The sequence below is a fragment of the Rana temporaria genome, chromosome 12 (genome assembly GCF_905171775.1).
Source record: "Rana temporaria chromosome 12, aRanTem1.1, whole genome shotgun sequence".
NCBI lineage: Eukaryota > Metazoa > Chordata > Amphibia > Anura > Ranidae > Rana > Rana temporaria.
Window position 1 is genome coordinate 27,981,677 of NC_053500.1, and position 20,547 is coordinate 28,002,223.

A 20,547-nucleotide genomic window follows, 5' to 3' on the forward strand; every position below is an offset into this window, starting at 1 on the left:
GCTACATGTGTGCCACGTTTGGGGTCCAGGGGACCTACGGCCGGCCGGTACCGGGTTCCTAAGATCCGGGAGATCAGGAGCAAAAAGGTGACTCAAGTATAAGCCGAGGGGGGCATTTTCAGCACAAAAAATGTGCTGAAAAACTCGGCTTATACTCGAGTATATACAGTAAGTAATTTTAATAAGAATAGCGTTAAAAGGTACAACATTTGTTTTAGAGTCTCAAACTTTTCATAATCAAAGTGGTCAAAAAAAAAATGTTTGCTCTAGGCGGAGAATTTCACATTCGTATATTAGCCTGACATGTTTCGCCTAATAGCTTCATCAGGGGATATACGAATTAATCAGCAAGTGCGTAAACTGTACAAAAATACAAACATAAATAATATAATAAGTATTAAGTACAAAATATTACAGAAATATGTGTAACAATTTAAACAAATAATGTACACATAATTGCTAAAAAAAAAACTGCCCCAATGGGAGGGGAGCTCACCACAACAGGATCCCTGAGAAAGACTACCACCAATGAGGGAAGAGCCAATCGACCCAAGATCATAGAGCTCTGTGTGGCCACAGAGGGTACACAATGACCAGGCTAAAGAATGAATGAAAAATACAAGGAAATCTAGATATGTATGAATAAGGTAAGTACATGTTTTTGGAAGGAATAACGCTAAACCTTTTGGGTTAGATTTAGCATTGATTTACGCCGGCGTATCTATAGATACGCCGCGTAAATTCAAAGCTGTGCCGGCGTATCTTCTTTCTGTATTCAGAAAGCAAGATACGCCGACATTAGCCTAAGATCCGACTGGCGTAAGTCTCTTACACCGTCGTATCTAAGGGTGCATATTTACGCTGGCCGCTATGTGGCACTTCCGTTGTTTTCGGCGTAGGATATGCAAATGACCTAGATACGCCGATTCACAAATTTACGTACGCCCGGCGCTATTTTTTTACGTCGTTTACGTTAGGCTTTTTCGGCGTAAGGTTGCTCCTGCTATTATGAGGCGTACGCAATGTTAAGTATGGACGTCGTTCCCGCGTCGAATTTTGAATTTTTTACGTCGTTTGCGTAAGTCGTTCGCGAATAGGGCTGGACGTAATTTTTACGTTCACGTTGAAACCAATGACGTCCTTGCGGTGTAGTTTGGAGCAATGCACACTGGGAAATTCCACGGACGGCGCATGCGCCGTTCGAGAAAAACGTCAATCACGTCGGGTCACCACCCATTTACATAAAACACGCCCCCCTCATACTCATTTGAATTAGGCGCGCTTACTCCGACCCCATTTACGCTACGCCGCCGCAACTTACGGAGCAAGTGCTTTGTGAATACTGCACTTGCCCGTGTAAGTTGCGGCGGCGTAGCGTAAATAACATACGCTACGCCCGCACAAACTTACGGCGGGCTACTTGAATCTAGCCCTTTGTGTTGCCTTAAAGGGGTTGTAAAGGTAATTTTTTTCCTCAAATAGCTTCCTTTACCTTAGTGCAGTCCTCCTTCACTTACCTCATCCTTCCATTTTGCTTTTAAATGTCCTTATTTCTTCTGAGAAATCCTCACTTCCTGTTCTTCTGTCTGTAACTCCGCACAGTAATGCAAGGCTTTCTCCCTGGTGTGGAGTGTCGTGCTCGCCCCCTCCCTTGGAATACAGGAGAGTCAGGATGCCCACTAACACACAGCTCCTTTCTCTATTTGCAACGTAGAGAGTGTTCTGACTCTTCTGTAGTCCAAGGGAGGGGCGAGCACGACACTCCACACCAGGGAGAAAGCCTTGCATTACTGTGTGGAGTTACAGACAGAAGAACAGGAAGTGAGGATTTCTCAGAAGAAATAAGCCCCTCTGAGTGAACTCTCTACTAGAAGAACACAATACAATTTCTGGCTCCATTAACATTCTCCTTTACAGCGTTGTGTTTATTACAAAAGTACAGCTGTGCTTTAATTGAACACTACCGAGCGCCATAGACAAACATGCAAAGTGAACTGTGAGAGGCAATACTATACATCCTTCCCTCATTTTATAAGACAGATGTCTTATTTTCATAGAGATTATGGGCTGTAGAGCCTTCTGTTTTAGGAAGCACATACTGGCCCGGATCCACAAAGAACTTACGCCGGTGTATCTATTGATACGCCGCGTAAGTTCTAAGATGCGCCGTCGTATCTTTGTTTTGTAGCCACAAAACAAGATACGACTGAATGTGGGCTCGATCCGACTGACGTACGTCTGAGTACGCCGTTGGATCTTAGGTGCATATTTATGCTGGCCGCTAGGTGGCGCTTCCGTTGATTTCCGCGTCGAGTATGCAAATTAGCTAGATACGCCGATCCACAAACGTACGTCCGCCCGGCGCATTTTTTTACGTCGTTTACGTAAGGCTTTTTTCCACGTAAAGTTACCCCTGCTCTATGAGGCGTACGCAATTTTAAGTATAGACGTCGGGCCAGCGTCGAATTTTCCATCGTTTACGTTGTTTGCTTAAAACGTTCGCGAATAGGGCTTTGCGTAAATTACGTTCACGTCGAAAGCATTGACTATTTGAGACGTGATTTCGAGCATGTGCACTGGGATACCCCCACGGACGGCGCGTGCGCCGTTAAAAAAAAACGTCATTTACGTGGGGTCAAGATGAATTACCATAAAACACGCCGACATCTTATCCATTTGAATTGCGCGCCCTTACGCCGACACAGTTACACTACCCCGCCGTTACTTACGGTGCAAATTCTTTGTGGAACCGAAAAATACGCTCTAAGGCCCAGATTCTCAATGGCGCTACGACGGCGCAACACCATTTGCGCCGTCGTAAGTCCTAATCTGGCCCCGGGTATCTATGCGACTGATTCTTAGAATCAGTTACGCATAGATACCCATTAGATCTGACAGGTGTAAGGCTCTTACGCTGTCAGATCTTAAATGCAATTTTTTTTCCCGCCGCTAGGTGTCGCATCGTCGTTTTCCCCGTCGCTTATGTAAATTAGGTAATTACGCAAGATTCCCGAACATACGCGCGGTCGACGCTGAGAATTTACGACGTTTCTGTAGCTTAAGCGACGCGTAAAGTTGCCCCTGCTATTATGAGGCGCAGGCAATGTTAAGTATGGCCGTCGTTCCCGCGTCGAATTTAAAAAAAATTACGTCGTTTGCGTAAGACGTCCGTGAATGGCGCTGGACGCCATTTACGTTAACGTCTAAGCAAATGACGTCGGGGCGACGTCATTTAGCGCAATGCACGTCGGGTAATTTACCCGACGGAGCATGCGCAGTAACGCTCGGCGCGGGAGCGCGCCTAATTTAAAAGGTGCCCGCCCCATTTGAATTGGGCGGGCTTGCGCCGAGCGCTTTTACGATACACCGCCGCAAGTTTACAGGTAAGTGTTCTGAGAATCAGGCACTAACGCTGTAAACCTGCGGCGGTGTAACGTAAATCACATACGTTACGCTGCCCAGGAGCAATGTAATTGTATGAGAATCTGGGCCTAAATTTCTGAGATACGCCACGCCTGCCTTAAAGATAGGCAGATCTTTGTGGATCCGGGCCTCTGTATGTTAGTACTGGGAATTTGTCTATTTTCAGAATGTTTTCTTGACACCCAACTCCAATCTACATAAACCCCCCCCCACACACACACACACACACACACACACAAAACCGAGATTTCACAGATTAATCCGTTTCAGATTGGTATATGGAGAAAAAAAAAAAACACCAGCCTGCTGCTTACTGAACAACAGGAAACATATGTGTTTTTAAAGAAGTGAAACTTCAACACGTTTCCCTGTGACGGGCAACATATGCTCAGCTTGGCACAGCATTGATTTGTACTAAAATGACTTCCCTTTAGGATTATCCAAACCTGCAAGTCCTGACGGGGGTGTAATGTACCCGGGGCGGACACTTATATGATGTGCATAATATTCATTGTGCCTTCATCACTCCACTCATCACCGGACGAGCTGTAAACTGCTGGGGGCATTGCCAACCACCACCGCAACCGATGCCGCCAAGTATGCACACTGCTATACAGGACCATCTGTTTTTTTTTATTTGTTATACCTCTAAAGTCAGGGGTTGACAAATTTGCTTGGAATCTAGGAGCCAGCTAAAAAACTTAGGAGCCAGAAACCGCGCCCCGTCCCGACGAGCTCGCGCGCAGAAGCGAACACATACATGAGCAGCGACCGCATATGTAAACGGTGTTCAAACCACACATGTAAGGTATCGCCGCGATTGGTAGAGCGAGAGCAATAATTCTAGCCCTAGACCTCCTCTAACTCAAAACATGCAACCTGTAGAGTTTTTTTAAAATCTCCATAGGCGACGTTTAAAGGGTAAAAGTTTGACGCCATTCCACGAGCGGACGTAATTTTGAAGCGTGACATGTTGGGTATCAATTTACTCGGCGTAACATTATCTTTCATAATATTAAAAAAAATGGGGATAACTTTACTGTTGTCTTATTTTTTTATTAAAAAAAGTGTAATTTTGTCACCAAAAAAGTGCGCTTGCAAGACCGCTGCGCAAATACGGCGTGACAGAAAGTATTGCAACGATCGTCATTTTATTCTCTAGGGTGTTAGGATAAAAAATATATATAATGTTTGGGGGTTCTAATTAGAGGGAAGAAGATGGCAGTGAAAATAGTGAAAAATTACATTAGAATTGCTGTTTAACTTGTAATGCTTAACTTGTAATACCAACGGCCACCACCAGATGGCGCCAGCTTACTCATCTGGTGGTAATAACTTGTAATACCAATGGCTCACCACCAGATGGTGCCAGCTCAAAAAAAAAAAAAAAAAAAAAAAATTTTTTTTTTTTTTTTTTTTTGCCCCCCCTTCCAAGCCAAGTCGCCAGGACCCTATTTCTAGTCGCCATGGCGCCCGGGATTTGTCGACCCCTGCTCTAAAGGGAAATCTTAGTTCATACCATATACATTTTGTGATGCAGACGTTGTTCAGAAGGAACTGTACTTTAAAAAAAAAAAACATTTATATACATACAGTAGAACCTTGGTTTACAAGTAATGCGGTTAACGAGCGTTTTAACCACTTCCATACCGGGCCTATTTTGGCACTTCTCTCCTACATGCATAAATCATATTTTTTTTTGTTAGAAAATTACTCAGAACCCCCAAACACTATATATGTTTTTTTAGCAGACACCCTAGGGAATAAAATGCCGGCCATTGCAACTTTTTATCTCGCACAGTATTTGCGCAATAATTTTTCAAACGCCTTTTTTGGGGAAAAAAACGGTTTTGTGAATTAAAAAATAACAAAACAGTAAAGTTAGCCCAATTTTTTTGTATAATGAGAAAGATGAAGTTACGCCGAGTAAATAGATACCTAACATGTCACGCTTTAAAATTGCGCACACTCATGGAATGGCGCCAAATGTCAGTACTTAAAAATCTCCATAGGCGTTGCTTATTTTTTTTTTTACAAGTTACAAATTTAGAGTTACAGAGTAGGTCTAGTGCTAGAATTGTTGCTGGCGCTCTAACCTCACATGTGTGGTTTGAACGGCGTTTACATATGTGGGCGGGACTTACATGTGACTTACATGTGTGTCCGCTTCTAAACGCGAGATAACATTTATTTTTTTATTATTTTATTTTTTATTTTACTCAGTTTTACTCCCGTTCCCCTGCTCTCCACCAGTCATCACGGCAGCGGCAGCTTCCGTTTCCTCCATCTTCCTCGGCGGCCAATCGGGAGTCTTCTCTTTCCGGGCAATCATAAAACGGGTCCCACACCCACTTCTGATTGGCCTGGATTGAGGATCAGTGTTTCAACAGCCAATATTCATTCACTGTTGTAACACCTGGGTGGGCTCATGGCACAATGCTCTGCACCATGACACAAGCCCACCCTATTTTGAAGCCTATAAGAGCCTATGGCTCTAAACAGGTGCTTTAAAAAAAAAACACCCCCACTGCTGTAATTCAGGCGCCGGCGTCTTGTAAGGGTCACTCTCTCTCCTTCCTCTCCCTTTTATCCCTCTCGTCTTGCTTTTTCTCTTTCATGTGCCTATCTCTCTCATCTATCTCTTCTGCTTTCTTTCATCATATAGCCGATAAACGACACCTTTAGCCTAAAGAACGTTAATCATATTTTCCCATTGCTCCCCTCTAATCTGTTCATACCATCGTAGATAAAAGAAAATTATTATTATTATACAGGATTTATATAGAGCCAACAGTTTACGCAGCGCTTTACAATGTAAAAGGGAGACAATACAGTTACAATAAAATAAAATACAAGAAGATTAAGAGAGCCCGGCTCAGAAGAGCTTACAATCTAATAGGGTGGGGCAGATGGTACAAAAGGTTGTAACTGTGGCGGATGAGCTGATGGAAGTGGTAACAGATTAGTTGGAGACATGATAGGCTTCTCTGAAGAGATGAGCTTTCAGGGATCGCCCAAAGGTAGCAAGAGTAGGAGATAGCCAGACAGGTTGAGGTAGCGAGTTCCACAGGATGGGAGAGGCTCTGGAGAAATCCTGGAGACGAGCATGGGAGGAGGAGATGAAAGAGTTTGAGAGTAGGAGGTCTTGAGAGGAGCGGAGAGGACGGTTTGGGTGATATTTGGAGGCAAGATTGGTGATGTAGCTCAGGGCAGAGTTGTGGAAGGCTTTGTATGTTGTGGTTAGTATTTTGTTCACTGGGCAGAATGGCAAAATGGCACGAGCAGAGACATCCCTACATTGTTACTTATACAGTCACCATTGAAGTTCTGCTTTGAAAACTAGGTTTTATTTTATTTATTTTTATTATTTTTTATTATTATTTTTTTTATTATTATTATTATTTTCCTTCTTTTTTTCTTCTAGGGGAACGTACTATTATCTTCTATTTATAAAAAAAACAGTGGGCTAGATTCAAGTAGCCCGCCGTAAGTTTGTGCGGGCGTAGCGTATGTTATTTACGCTACGCCGCCGCAACTTAGACGGGCAAGTGCAGTATTCACAAAGCACTTGCTCCGTAAGTTGCGACGGCATATCGTAAATCAGCCGGCGTAAGCGCGCCGAATTCAAATTTGCAAGAGGTGGGCGTGTTTTATGTAAATAAAACATGACCCCACGTAAATGACGTCTTTAACGAACGGTGCATGCGCCGTTCGTGAAAGAATCCCAGTGCGCATGCTCGAAATTCCGCCGCAAATTGTCAATGCTTTCGACGTGGACATCATTTACGCAAAGCCCTATTCGCGAACGACTTACGCAAACAACGTAAAAAATTCAAAATTCGACGCAGGAACGACGTCCAAACTTAACATTGCGTACGCCTCATAGAAGCAGGAGCAACGTTACGCCAGAAAAGCCTTTCGCAAACGACGTAAAAAATTCCGCCGGGCGCACGTACGTTTGTAAATCGGCGTATCTAGGTCATTTGCATATTCTACGTCAAACGACGGAAGCGCCACCTAACGGCCAGCGTAAATATGCACCCTAAGATACGACGACGTAAGAGACTTACGCCAGTCGGATCTTAGCCTAATTTCGGCGTATCTTGCTTTCTGAATACAGAAAGAAGATACGCCGGCGCAGCTTTGAATTTACGCGGCGTATCTATAGATACGCCAGCGTAAATCATTGCTGAATCTAGCCCACACTGTATTGCTGCCTTTTTATATTACTGTTCACAGATGTTTTGTTGGTTACTCTGCTGCCGCTATTTAAAATAAAGAATTTATGAAGGAAAATAAAAATAAAATTCTAAACATCTTTATTAGGTCTTATTAAAAGCCACAATCAGGAATCCAAACACTAATGAAAATTCCACAGCCATATACCCACACATTCTGGAGAAGAGAGTGAGACACGGGTTGGAAATAGTCCATCTGCTTCTGCTGGCATCAAACATCCTGAAGTTAGGACAGAAATGGCGCCCTGCCTGGCCGCCATGCCCTTCTAACGGCTACAATACAGTACTTATTGAGTCACCAGCACAGAACAAATATGACTACACTTACTACAAGCATATAACGAGTCTGACTCAGAATACACAAGAAAAAGGATTATCTTGACTACCAGCCAACTAGAAGTCATCAGGTCATATTTCAGAGTCAAATAAAAAATGCCCCCCCCCCCCCCAGTCCCCCGAAAGTAGGGAGCATATGCTTCCCACTTTTGGGGGAGTTTTTTAAATTTGATTGATAATCGTAGGATGGTGCCATTGAGAGAAAAAATTAATGTGTAGGGGTCTGGAGCAGGGATAGGCAACCTGGGGGCCCTCCACCTGTTGCAGAACTACAAGTCCCATCATGCCTCTGGGGGTAATTGTAACTGCCAGCCCTGCAATGCCTCATGGGAAATGTACTTCCACAACAGCTGGTTGCCTACCCCTGGTCTGGAGGGTTCCACCGCTCCTGATACTTTGATTGACATATTTGAGAGGTCAATAATTCCTTATCTCAGTACTTATTTCAGGTCAGTGACTTACAGAGGATTGAAGGCAAAACATCAGCATCACAGCCAGGCAACTCGCATTTTCAGAAAGAGAAAGCAGCGGCAGCCTACAAATTTAAATCCTGAGAGGTTCCCATTAAAGTGATGCTTCCTTTTTTTTTATAAAAAAAAATAACAAACATGTCATACTTACCTCCACTGTGCAGTTCGTTTTGCACAGAGTGGCCCCGATCCTCCTCTTCTGGAGCTCTTGCGGCTCCTCCCCACATTACATAACCCCCTAGGACAGGGGTCTCCAAACTTTCTAAACAAAGGGCCAGTTTATTGTTCTTTAGACTTTAGGAGGGCCGGAGTGTGGCCAGTGGCAGGAAAATAAAAAAATATTTGGTATTAGGGGGAGTAATAATGCCCCAACGTTGGTATCATAGGGAGGAATAGTGCCACATTATTGGTGTCAGTGGAAGAAATGATGCCCCACTGTTGGTGTCAGATGGAATAATCGTGTCTTGTATCAGTGGAAGTAATAGTGCCCCAAGGGCCATTAAAAGCGAGCAATGGGCCACATCCGGCCCCAGGGCCATAGTTTGGAGACCACTGCCCTAGGAGAAGCTCTCTCCCGAGGGAGTTACCTTGCGGGCGCGCTCCCGAGTCATACACTGGGCGTCTATAGATGGCGAGTGTATGACTCAGCCCCACCCCCCGGAGCCTGCGTCATTGGATTTGATTGACAGCAGCGGGAGCCAATGGGGCTGCACTGCTATCAATCTATCCAATCAAAGCTGGGACTCCTTGGAAAGAAGGACGGCGGGGATGTGCCACACGGAAATTCAGGGCTAAAACAATGGGGGCCGGGGGGCCAGACACTACAAGGTGTTTTTTCACCTTAATGCATTGGATGCATTAAGGTAAAAAAACATGAGGGTTTTTTTTTTTTTTTTTTCTTTATTTATAAACAGGGAAAGGGGTCCACGACATTGCAATCATCAGTAAAACATGAGTGTTTACAACCCCTTTAAAGTATTAAAATAGCACTCAAAACTGAAATATCAAGGGTGCAATGGTTGATTTGGTTCCTTGCCAGTGTCATTAGTACTCCTTCTATAAGAATCCGTTTGGTTTTAATGCTTTATTTACCCCTTTGGTTTAGTGTGGACCCTAACGATCAGAAGAAGACCGCGTGTTACGACATTGATGTGGAGGTGGACGACCCCTTAAAGGCCCAAATGAGCAACTTTCTTCAGTCAACTACTAACCAGCAGGAGATCGCCAACCTGGATGTCAAGGTTACATTTCCCTGCACTCTGCTAACTTTGTTAAAGGTTCACCTTTGGGAACAAGTTCCACCTGTTTTTAGGGTAGAATATGTAACATGTTCCCGGTCCTGCAGCCGCTCCCCATGACAGTGCGCCAGGGATCATCACTATTTGAAAAGAGAGTGGCCATGTGGGGGCTCCTCCCACATGTCCGTGTCATTCCTCCACAGAGTTCAGTGAATGAATGAACTACAAGTACTGACAACCTCTGCGGCCAGGGACGGATTAAGAGCATCAAGGGCCTGGTGCTGAGGATTTTGGTGGGACGTTTTTGGGAATAAATAAAATAAACGCAAACAATTTTTGTTAAAATAAATTAATGAAGCAAACTAAATAGAGGAGAGGAGGGTAAGGGCATGTGAGGGGGGGGGGGTGAGAGAGAGAGAGAGGGGGAGTGAAGGAGGGGGATTAGAGGGTGCCTCAGAGTAGCTTAAAGGGGTTGTAAAGGTACAATTTGTTTTTTCCTAGATAGCTTCCTTAAACCTTAGTGCAGTCCTTCTTCACTTACCTCATCCTTCCATTTTGCTTTTAAATGTCCTTATTTCTTCTGAGAAATCCTCACTTCCTGTTCTTCTGTCTGTAACTCCACACCGTAATGTGAGGCTTTCTCCCTGGTGTGGAGTGTCGTGCTTGCCCCCTCCCTTGGACTACAAGAGAGTCAGGACGCCCACTAACACACAGCTCCTTTCTCTATCTGCAACGTAGAGAGCGTCTTGACCCTCCTGTATTCCAAGGGAGGGGGCGAGCACGACACTCCACACCAGGGAGAAAGCCTTGCATTACTGTGTGGAGTTACAGACAGAAGAACAGGAAGTGAGGATTTCTCAGAAGAAATAAGGACATTTAAAAGCAAAATGGAAGGATGAGGTAAGTGAAGGAGGACTGCACTAAGGTAAAGGAAGCTATTTAGGGGGAAAAAATTACCATTACAACCCCTTTAAGTAGAGTAGTAATGTGGCGCCTCATGATTTAGATATCAATGCCGCCTGCTGCCCAAGATTTAAATATCAATATAGCCTGCAATTTACATATTAATCATGTGTACACACGCAGGGCTGGGCAGCATTAGTGACTCAATGGGCTGGGCCTATTTTAAGGTAAAGGCCTGGAGCTACAGCTTCAATAGCCCCTATGGCAGGGGTGCCCAACCAGTGGCCCGTGGAGCCCTCTGATGTGGCCCGCGTCCTCCTGCTCTGGGATGAAATAAAATAGAATAGAATACTGTTATTAAAGGAAAGTTTATTAATAAAATAACGTATATATGGACATATATGGGCATATCTGTTCTGCAGTGGTTACTGGGCTGCTTTCAGACTGAGCCACAGGTGCAGAGAACTGCACCTGTGGGTTACCTGCACTGAGCCATAGACTTCTATTACCTGCGTGTTTGGTGTGCTGAGATTAGAGTGGGCTCTATAGAGCCAAGTGGGCTGCCATCCACCCTCTCCTCTCATTGTGGCCTAAGACCGGTTACCAAGTTGCTTCAGTGGCCCTTGCTTCAAAAGGTTGGGCACTGTCCTGTCTGCAGCTGACGTCTTGTAGTTCTCAGTGAACTACCAGGTCGCTGTTGAGTGCTGTGGTAGTTCATTGATTCTTAATTTGATTGTGTAACTGCCTGCCTGTACGATGTATGCTTACACTGACGGGGGCCAGATTCAGAAAGAGATACGCCGTCGTATCTCTGAGTGCGCTCGGTCGTATCTATGCGCCTGATTCAGAGAATCAGTTATGCATAGATATCCCTAAGATCCGACAGGTGTAAGTCTCTTACACCATCGTATCTTAGGCTGCATATTTACACTGGCCGCTAGGTGGCGCTTCCGTCGATTTCAGCATAGAATATGCAAATTAGGTAGATACGCCGATTCACAAACGTACGTCCGCCCGGCGCATTTTTTTACGTCGTTTACGTTAGGCTTTTTCTATGAGGCGCAGCCAATGTTAAGCATGGCCGTCGTTCCCGCTACTAAATTTGAATTTTTTACGACGTTTGCGTAAGTCGTTCGCGAATACGGCTGGACGTAATTTACGTTCACGTCGAAAGCATGACGATTTGCCGACGTCATTTGGAGCATGCGCACTGGGATTCAGTCTCGGCCGGCGCATGCGCAGTTCGTTCAGGGCGGGGACGCGCTTCATTTAAATGCTACACGCCCCCTACGCGCCGAATTTGAATTCTGCCGGGTGATTTACGCTACGCCGCCTCAACTTTACAGGCGAGTGCTTTGTGAATAAAGCACTTGCCTGAAAAACTTGCGGCGGCGTAACGTAAATGACATACGTTACGCCAGCAGAAAGATCCGCTGATCTTTCTGAATCTGGCCCACAGTCTACAGGAGCCCTGCATTGCACCCGTGATCTACTCCTACAAAAAAATTGTAAATGCACTTTTTTGTCTCTCCCGTTTCTCACTTTTTTTTAAAGGTGAACTTATTCCTTTAACTATATCAATTAAAAGGCGAGTTAAATTTCAGTAGACAGGACAAAAGTTAAAATATCTGAGCAATTGTCCCATTCCAGTCTGGCATCTTCCAAAGTGATTTGGTGTTTCAGATGACCTTTGTCACTTTATGTCACGTCATTATATACTTGCTAATTGTGTTTTTTTTGTTTGTTTTTTAGATTCACGAGACGATTGAATCCATCAACCAGCTGAAGACACAGAGGGATTTCATGTTAAGCTTTAGCAACACCCCCCAGGAATTTATCCAAGACTGGCTAAAATCTCAAAGCAGGGATCTCAAGGTGATTTGCACATCACAAGGGCAAAACATGTACTATAGACGGGGGAGGATAAAGCAGGAGAAATTGGCTCTCTGTGACTACTAAACATTTTGGTTGTCTGTACAGTTCTACTTGGCAAAACGTAGTCACTGAAATAAGGTCTGTGTAGCAGCAGACTATTATACTTGTGTGAGGTCGTTGACACTAAAGACTCGTACACACGATCGGATTTTCATCGGACAAAGCGTAGGACTTTTGTCTGAAGGGCGTTGGCCAGGAACTTTTCTTGCATACAAACGGCAAAGAATTGTCGGCCAACAAACACAAAACAACATGGTTTTTCAGCTCTTTAGCGCCACCCTTTGGGCAACTTCTGCTAATGTTGTGTTATGGTTAGCATTGCTTCTGAGCATGCGTGTTTGTACTTTGTGACGGACTTGTGTACACACGATTGGATAGTACGACAACACACATTTGTTGGCAGACAATTTTAACCACTTGCCTACAGGGCACTTTCACCCCCTTCCTGCCCAAGCCATTTTTCAGGTTTCAGCGCTGTCACACTTTGAATGACAATTGCGCGGTCATGCAACGCTGTACCCAAATGAAATTTTTATAATATTTTCCCAACAAATAGAGCTTTCTTTTGGTGATATTTGATCACCTCTGCGTTTTTTATTTATTGCGCTATAAACAAAAGAAGAGAGACAAGTTTGAAAAAAACACTATTTTTTACTTTTTGCTGTAATAAATATCCAATTTTTTTGAAAAACATTTTTTTTCCCTCAGTTTAGGCCGATGCGTATTCTTCTACATATTTTTGGTAAAAAAAAATCGCAATAAGCGTATATATTGATTGGTTTGCGCAAAAGTTATAGCGGCTTCAAAATAGGGGATAGATTTATAGCATTTTTATTATTTATTTATTTATTTTTTACTAGTAATGGCGGCGATCGGCGATTTTTTATCGTGACTGCGATATTGCAGCAGACACATCGGACACTTTTTACACATTTTTGGGACCATTCACATTTATACAGCGATCCGTGCTGTAAAAATGCATTGATTGCTGGAGTTAGTTGATATTTTGGTCTTCACAGCAGAAGCATCTCTCTTGCAGAGCTCCTGACTGATTGAATTGTATTTCATCACATTATCTCCAGTGATTGGAATTCAGAGTCGATTGATTGATTGGCATTAATTGTCTATTACTAGTAATTGGCATTTCCTGCCAGTTATTTTCTACAAGCAAAAAAAAATGCATTGATTGCTGAATAAATATGACTGGCATGGAAGGGGTTAACACTAGGGGGCGATCAAGGGGTTAATGTGTTCCCCAGAAAATGATTCTTACTGGGGGAGGGGGCTGACTGTGGGAGGTGACCGATCGGTGTCCCTATGTACAAGGGACACACCATCGGTCTACTCTCCCTGACAGGACAGTGGATCTGTGTGTTTACAGTCACACAGATCCACGGTCCTGCTCAGTTACTGGGCAATCGCGGGTGCCCGGCGGACACCGCGGCCCCCGGGCACGCGCATTGGGTTCCCAGTGATGCGGCGCGCCCCCTAGTGGCTCAGGAAGGCACAACGTCATTTGACGTCCGCCCAGAACGAGAGAGTCTTCGTCCTGCCGTCATATGACGGTGGGCGGTAGACAAGCGGTTAAAGCATGCTATCCCACATTTGTTGGCTGAAAATCCAACAACAATTGTCCGATGGAGCGTGCAAACACAATTGCCGTCGGATAATCCGATCGCGTGTACGAGGCTTTAGAAGCCCTGATATAACATAGTAGTGTCAGTGTGGTTCAGTTAACTTGACTATAATTCTATAACTAATTTGCGCACCAAACAATCTTTATATGTTTCTTTAAGGACATATACGGCTTTTTATCTGAATTGCAGTTTTACGAAAACTCATTTACGTTGTAAAATCAATGAATCATTTTTATTATTACTGGAATTGTATCTGGCCATTGGAGCTGAATCACAGCAGTAGTGTTGCTGCTGGTGCGCTGCCCAATGTAAGAACAAGGCAATTTGCCTTATTGCTTCATTTCACAGCAATGTGTTGTGCTGAACAACTGTAGGACATAGCATTTTCCACACCGCGTTTTGATGTACTGTAACAGATCACAACAGCGCATAAGAATCACATTCAGTTTGGAAAAACATAAGCCCTGCAATGCATTTTAATAAAGCACAGTAGCACACATTCAAAATGGTGACCAGGGTGGAGGTTATGCAGACAATAACACGTGTGGTGTGAATGGGCCCTTACAGTATTAAAGTATTTGTAAAGTCTTGTTTTTTTAATAAGAAACATGTTATACTTACCTGCTCTGTTGCAGTGGATTTGCACAGAGCAGCTCAGGTCCTCCTCTTCTCAGGTCCCTCTTCGCTGCTCCTGGCATCTCCCTCCTGTTGAGTGGCCCCACAGCAAGCAGCTTGCTATGGGGGCACCCAAGCCCAGCTGCAGCTCCGAGTGTCCATTCAGACATGGAGCTGCCATTCGGCCCCGCCCCCTCTCTCCCTGATTGGCTAACTGACTTTGTTTGACAGGAGCGAATGGCAGGGGGGAGAGTCCCGGAGGGCCGAGGCACTCGTGGACATCGCTGGACAGAGAGGGGACACAGGTAAGTATTAGGGGGGCTGAGGGGGACTGCTACACACAGAAGGCTTTTTATTTTAATGCATAAAATGCATTTTACCATTACAACCCCTTTAAACTGGGGCACACACCAGGCTGAAGGCTTATTTTGTAAATCCATCTTTCAGACTACATGTGATCAGAGAAAAAACTTAAAGGAGAAGTATGGGGAAAGCTTGTTTGGCTGTACTTCTCCTGTGGATCACAGGAGTGCAGTTCATTTCGCACTTCTGTGAATCGTTTTCAGCAGACAGTAGACTGAAGTCCGTTGTCTGCTAACATCACAGAACTATTGAGAGCCTGAGCCGGCTGCTCCCGCCCCCCCCCCCCCCCCCCACAGCCCAACGCTCAAGTGAGGGAGCTCTGAGAATTGAGCGATCGCTGGTGTTAGATCGCTTGGTTCTCTGTGTTAGAGGCGCCTGGGGACAGATGCAGCATCTACCTAGGTAAGTATTAAAGGGGTTGTATGGGTTATTTTTTTTTTTTTTTTTTTTTAAATAGCAAACATGTTATACCGTATATACTCGAGTATAAGCCGACCCGAATATAAGACGAGGCACCTACTTTTACCACCAAAAACTGGGAAAACGTATTGACTCGAGTATAAGCCTGGAGTGAGAATGCAGCAGCTACTGTAAGTGGGGAAAAAAAGGTTAACAATGCCCATTGCAGCCTGACCTCACTGTGCCCATTGCAGCCTGACCTCTCACCGTGCCCATTGCAGCCTGACCTCTCACCGTGCCCATTGCAGCCTGACCTCACCTTGCCCATTGCAGCCAGACCTCACCGTGCCCATTGCAGAATCACTTTGCCATGTACCTGAGTCCGTGGCATGCAGATTCAGACGGCGGCCGGGCAGTGTTTAAAGCCAGACCTCACCGTGCCCATTGCAGCCTGACCTCACCGTGCCCATTGCAGCCTGACCTCACCGTGCCCATTGCAGCCTGACCTCACCGTGCCCATTGCAGCCTGACCTCACCGTGCCCATTGCAGCCAGACCTCACCGTGCCCATTGCAGAATCACTTTGCCATGTACCTGAGTCCGGGGCATGCAGATTCAGATGGCGGCCGGGCAGTGTTTAAAAGTCGCGCTCCTCCTTGTCCTGTTCCGTGATAGGCGGAACACTCAGTTTCCCAGCAGACACTGTGTTCAATGTTCCGCCTATCACGGACGCTGTGATAGACGAGAGGACGTCCGTGATAGGCGGAACACTGAACACAGTGCCTGCTTGGAAACTGAGTGTTCCGCCTATCACGGAACAGGGCAAGGAGGAGCGCGACTTTTTAACACTGCCCGGCCGCCGTCTGAATCTACATGTCGCGATACACTGACTCGAATATAAGCCGAGTGGGCCCCTTTCAGCCCAAATCCTCCTGTTCTGGGGTCCTCCCCACAATAGCTAACCCCCTCTTGAAAGCTCTGCCCCCTCTTAATGGCTGTGCTGCTATCAATCTATCCAATCAACAGCCAGACGGAGAAGAGAAGGGGGGGGGGCGTCATTGCCAGGTGCATAGGATGCATTAAGGTGAAAAAACAGGGACCTTTACAACCCCTTTAAATAAAAAGTAAACCTTTACTTCTCTTTTAATTCCTGTGAAGAATACACAAGCATATATAAACATACAGATGCTAGTATTTAACTACAGTGCCATCTATAGTCCAGAGTGCATAGTGCATGATGTTGCACTTCCAACAGCATCCATGCAAACTGTTGCTACTACCTCTAGAAGAGAGGACATAGGTAAATACCTTTAGCACAGGTCATTGCTCAGGGGGGTTACTAATCCACAAATTGCAGGCATGAAAGGCGTTAAAAGCACAGGAATGTTGTGAAACTCAGCATTATCATTATTCCTGTTGGCTGATAACACACAGGAAATACTTTGACTAGTAACAGATTGGCAGTGACAGGATCACTAAAAAGGGCTGCCTATTTTCCCCTATGGAATCGCTCCCTCTGACAGATGCAGCGAGGCGCCGTTCTATCACTGGCCCAATCCTGCTGAATCGATCACGAATGATGCGGATGACATCACACTGCCTCAGCTGCAAGAAAGCGATTCCATAGAGACACAGAGGCAGCCTCTTAGCCACTGCGGATTTCCACAAATTGTCATCTTCAGGATTGCTAGGGGCCGAGCCGCCCCTGTGTCATCATCCTTACACACAACACCTGAGCTCTGTGTCATGAAAGCTCTTTTAGCAGTAAAAGTATCATTTTTTTTTCTAACATGACAATGATGTTTTGTTTTAGGCACAAAAGTGTTTAAGTGATTTATTGATGGCCTTCTTTAATTCTGTATTATATCTTGGTGCAGCTTCCTACAGTTATTCTATACCATATATATATATTATTATTATATTTATTATTATTATTATTATGATTATTATTATTATACAGGATTCATATATCGCCAACAGTTTGCGCAGCGCTTTACATCAGGGAAGACAGTACAGTCACAATACAAATCAATACAGGAGGGATCAGGGGGCCCTGCTCGTTAGAGCTTACAATCTAGAAATATATATATATATATATATAATGTGAGGGGTCAGAGGCGGCTCTAGGCTTTGTGACGCTTTAGGCAAAACTTAGACATGAGGCCTGTGATGCATTTGCCTATATGTCTCAGTTTAATATCAGTTTAATGCTCCCTGCTAGCTGTGTGATTCATTCCTCTAACAGGTTATTGAAGTGCTAATGTCCCCTCACTATTCTAAACGTTAATTGATCTATTGTGTTGTGTGAAGAAGATCTGTGTTTACCCTTATAAGATGTGTATTGTATCATCAGGCTAAATGATTAGAGAAGTAGTATGTTAATTATTCTGATTGCTTCAGTGTAGTAATTAACTCCACTGATGTCTTTATCTAAAGAAATGTGTCTGCATGGTCGGCTCCGACTTGTCTCCTATAATCTGTATGGGAAACCCCACTGTGTGAGGGGGGCGTTCCTAACAGGTTGTAACCACATATAAGCTGAGTTTTTGTGTCATTAAAGTCTCTTGTTCCAGCATTAAGCCTTGGCATGTGTGGCTTATTATGGCGATTCCAGGAGGGGATGTTCTTGTATGGGGAGAAGGGAATGCTTGACGGGGATATCATTCTAATACCGTCACAAGGCCCCACTCACGCCTAGAATGGGAAAAATAATTCAAGCAAGAAAAATGGCTTCAGAAAGAGCAAGGATCTAGCACACAGGTGATCAGCACCACTTCCAGGGCACCCTCCTCACCCATCAGACATATTCAGCCAAAGCAAGAGGCGGGAGGCGATTCCAGGAGGGGATGTTCTTGTATGGGGAGAAGGGAATGCTTGACGGGGATATCATTCTAATACCGTCACAAATGGTTGGCAGCGGCGGGATTTTCCCTTCTATTCCCCTTTACACCCGGATTCCAAGCAGACACTGGAAGAACTACTGGAAGTTCGTGGAAGGATTGCTAGCAACAAAACCAAGCGGGTCATCATAGCAGAATTAATGGAGCTAGACCAGGAGGACGGGATTGCAGCAACGCCAGCAGTACAAGAGATGGAGAGACCAGTGATTCAGGAGGAGTCACCAACCAACAAGCTAATGAGAGAGAAGCTAGCTTGGTTCGGTCCGAACCCAACAGCGGATGTGGTGCTGAAAGTGATGGACCTGTTAGCGAAGGAGGCTAAACAAATAAGAGATGCAGAACTACAGAAGGATAAACAAATAAGAGACGCAGAGCTACAGTTAAAACTGGCAGCAGTCCAACAAGCAGCCGCACATTCTCCGAACAGTGAGTACAGCACAGCAGACGCAAGGAAGATTCCGTTTAGCGCTTTTAAAGCTTTTGATGAAAAGGACTGTGAGATTGATAACTACCTGGCAGATTTTGAGCGACAATGTAACCTGCACCGAATAGCTAGAGGAGAGTGGGTTGCAATATTGTCAGGCAAACTGTCAGGCAAAGCTTCTGATGCTTTCCGGACCGTGCCAGATCAGGATATCCATAGCTACGCCCGGGTTAAAGAAGTGCTCCTGGCTCGTTATGCAGTAACCCCAGAGTCCCACCGACAGAAGTTCAGGGACTCACGCAAAACCACGAAAGACTCTTACGCGGAATGGGCATGCCAGTTATCCCTGTCGGCCTCTAACTGGGTTAACAGCAGCCAGGCCACCACCGCAGAGGACATTTTGCAACTAATGCTCCTGGAGCAATTTTACAATCACATCCAGACGGATGTCAAAGATTGGGTGAGAGATCGCAGGCCCATAACTCTACCAGAGGCTGCGAAGTTAGCGGATGAATATGCGGATACTCGCAAGACAAACCAGGTCACACCACGGGTACAACCTCCATGACCAACGGTGCCCTCAAACCCACCAGCCGCTAGATACCAACCTCCTAACAGACCGGTGACATCTAGCCCTCGCTATCCACGCCAGGAGGACAACGAACAACGCTGCTTCCGGTGCAAACAGCTGGGTCACTTCAAGCAGAATTGCCCCATGAACGACAACACCAGGTCAAATTGGTCTCAACCTGGGTACCGCCCACCAGCAGCAGCCCATTGTGTAGACTCGGCTTGGGATCTCCAGGAGCTGGGTCCAGAAGAACCATTGGACACCATTTACGAAGTCCTCACGGTACAATCTGGTATTACGGACAACAGGGAACACCATTGTCAGCTGGTCATGGGCGACAGCCATGAGACGGAGGGGCCCTGGAGGGAGCTGGGCAGAAAGAGGCACCGCCGGCTACCCCCCAAGAAGAAGAGGTCCTGGAAGCCGTATAACAAGCTGACCTGGGAGGAGAAGAAGCGACTGGAGGAGAGGGAGTCGCAGCGGGCATCCCAGATGCGGGCCGAGATGTTCACCAAGGGCCCAGTTCCTGATGATGAAGGACCACGTGGAGAGCCTGCAGGACATGAGCAAGCAGGAGCTGATCCGTGAGTACATAGAGCTGGAGGAGTGCATAAGCCGCATGGAGGAGGAGAACAACCACCTGAGGTCACAGCAGGCTGACCCCCCCAGGCTCCATGAACTGGAGATGGAGCTGGAGAAGCTCAAAGAGGAGAACCGGCGGCTGCGGAGGGAGCAGAGGGTGGCTGACCCTATGGGGCACTGATCTCCCCCCCCCCCCCCCGAACTCTGAGCACCAGTGCTACAGCATTTCAACAAATATAACTTTTTCTTTTATGAATCTCCTGTGATTGTCACTTCAGAGCCATAACCTGCCCCCTCCCATAGCGGGACACCTAGATGGCGGCGCACAGACCCATTCGCCGTCTTCACACTGACTTCTGGTGACTCTGCAGATCGCACAAAGACTTGGGGACTGACCGGCGTGTGATCTGACGACCCGGTGGCATACCTGAGTCGGAAGCAGTTGCCAAGGGAGGTCAGTTACGCCAAACGGAGTTAACCTCGGACTAAAAGCTCTGAACCCGTCAACCCTACT

General features: G+C 45.6%; 1 protein-coding gene across 2 annotated transcripts in view; it reads left to right on the forward strand.

Moving 5' to 3' along the window:
• The window catches only part of SMARCD2 (SWI/SNF related, matrix associated, actin dependent regulator of chromatin, subfamily d, member 2), a 78,878-nt gene that overhangs the window by 53,554 nt on the left and 4,777 nt on the right, over window positions 1–20,547 (forward strand). For both annotated transcript variants that reach the window (XM_040331587.1, XM_040331588.1), the window contains 2 exons: window positions 9,573–9,708; window positions 12,361–12,483. In XM_040331587.1, the coding sequence (XP_040187521.1) occupies window positions 9,573–9,708; window positions 12,361–12,483 (259 nt within the window). The remainder of the gene's footprint in view (window positions 1–9,572; window positions 9,709–12,360; window positions 12,484–20,547) is intronic.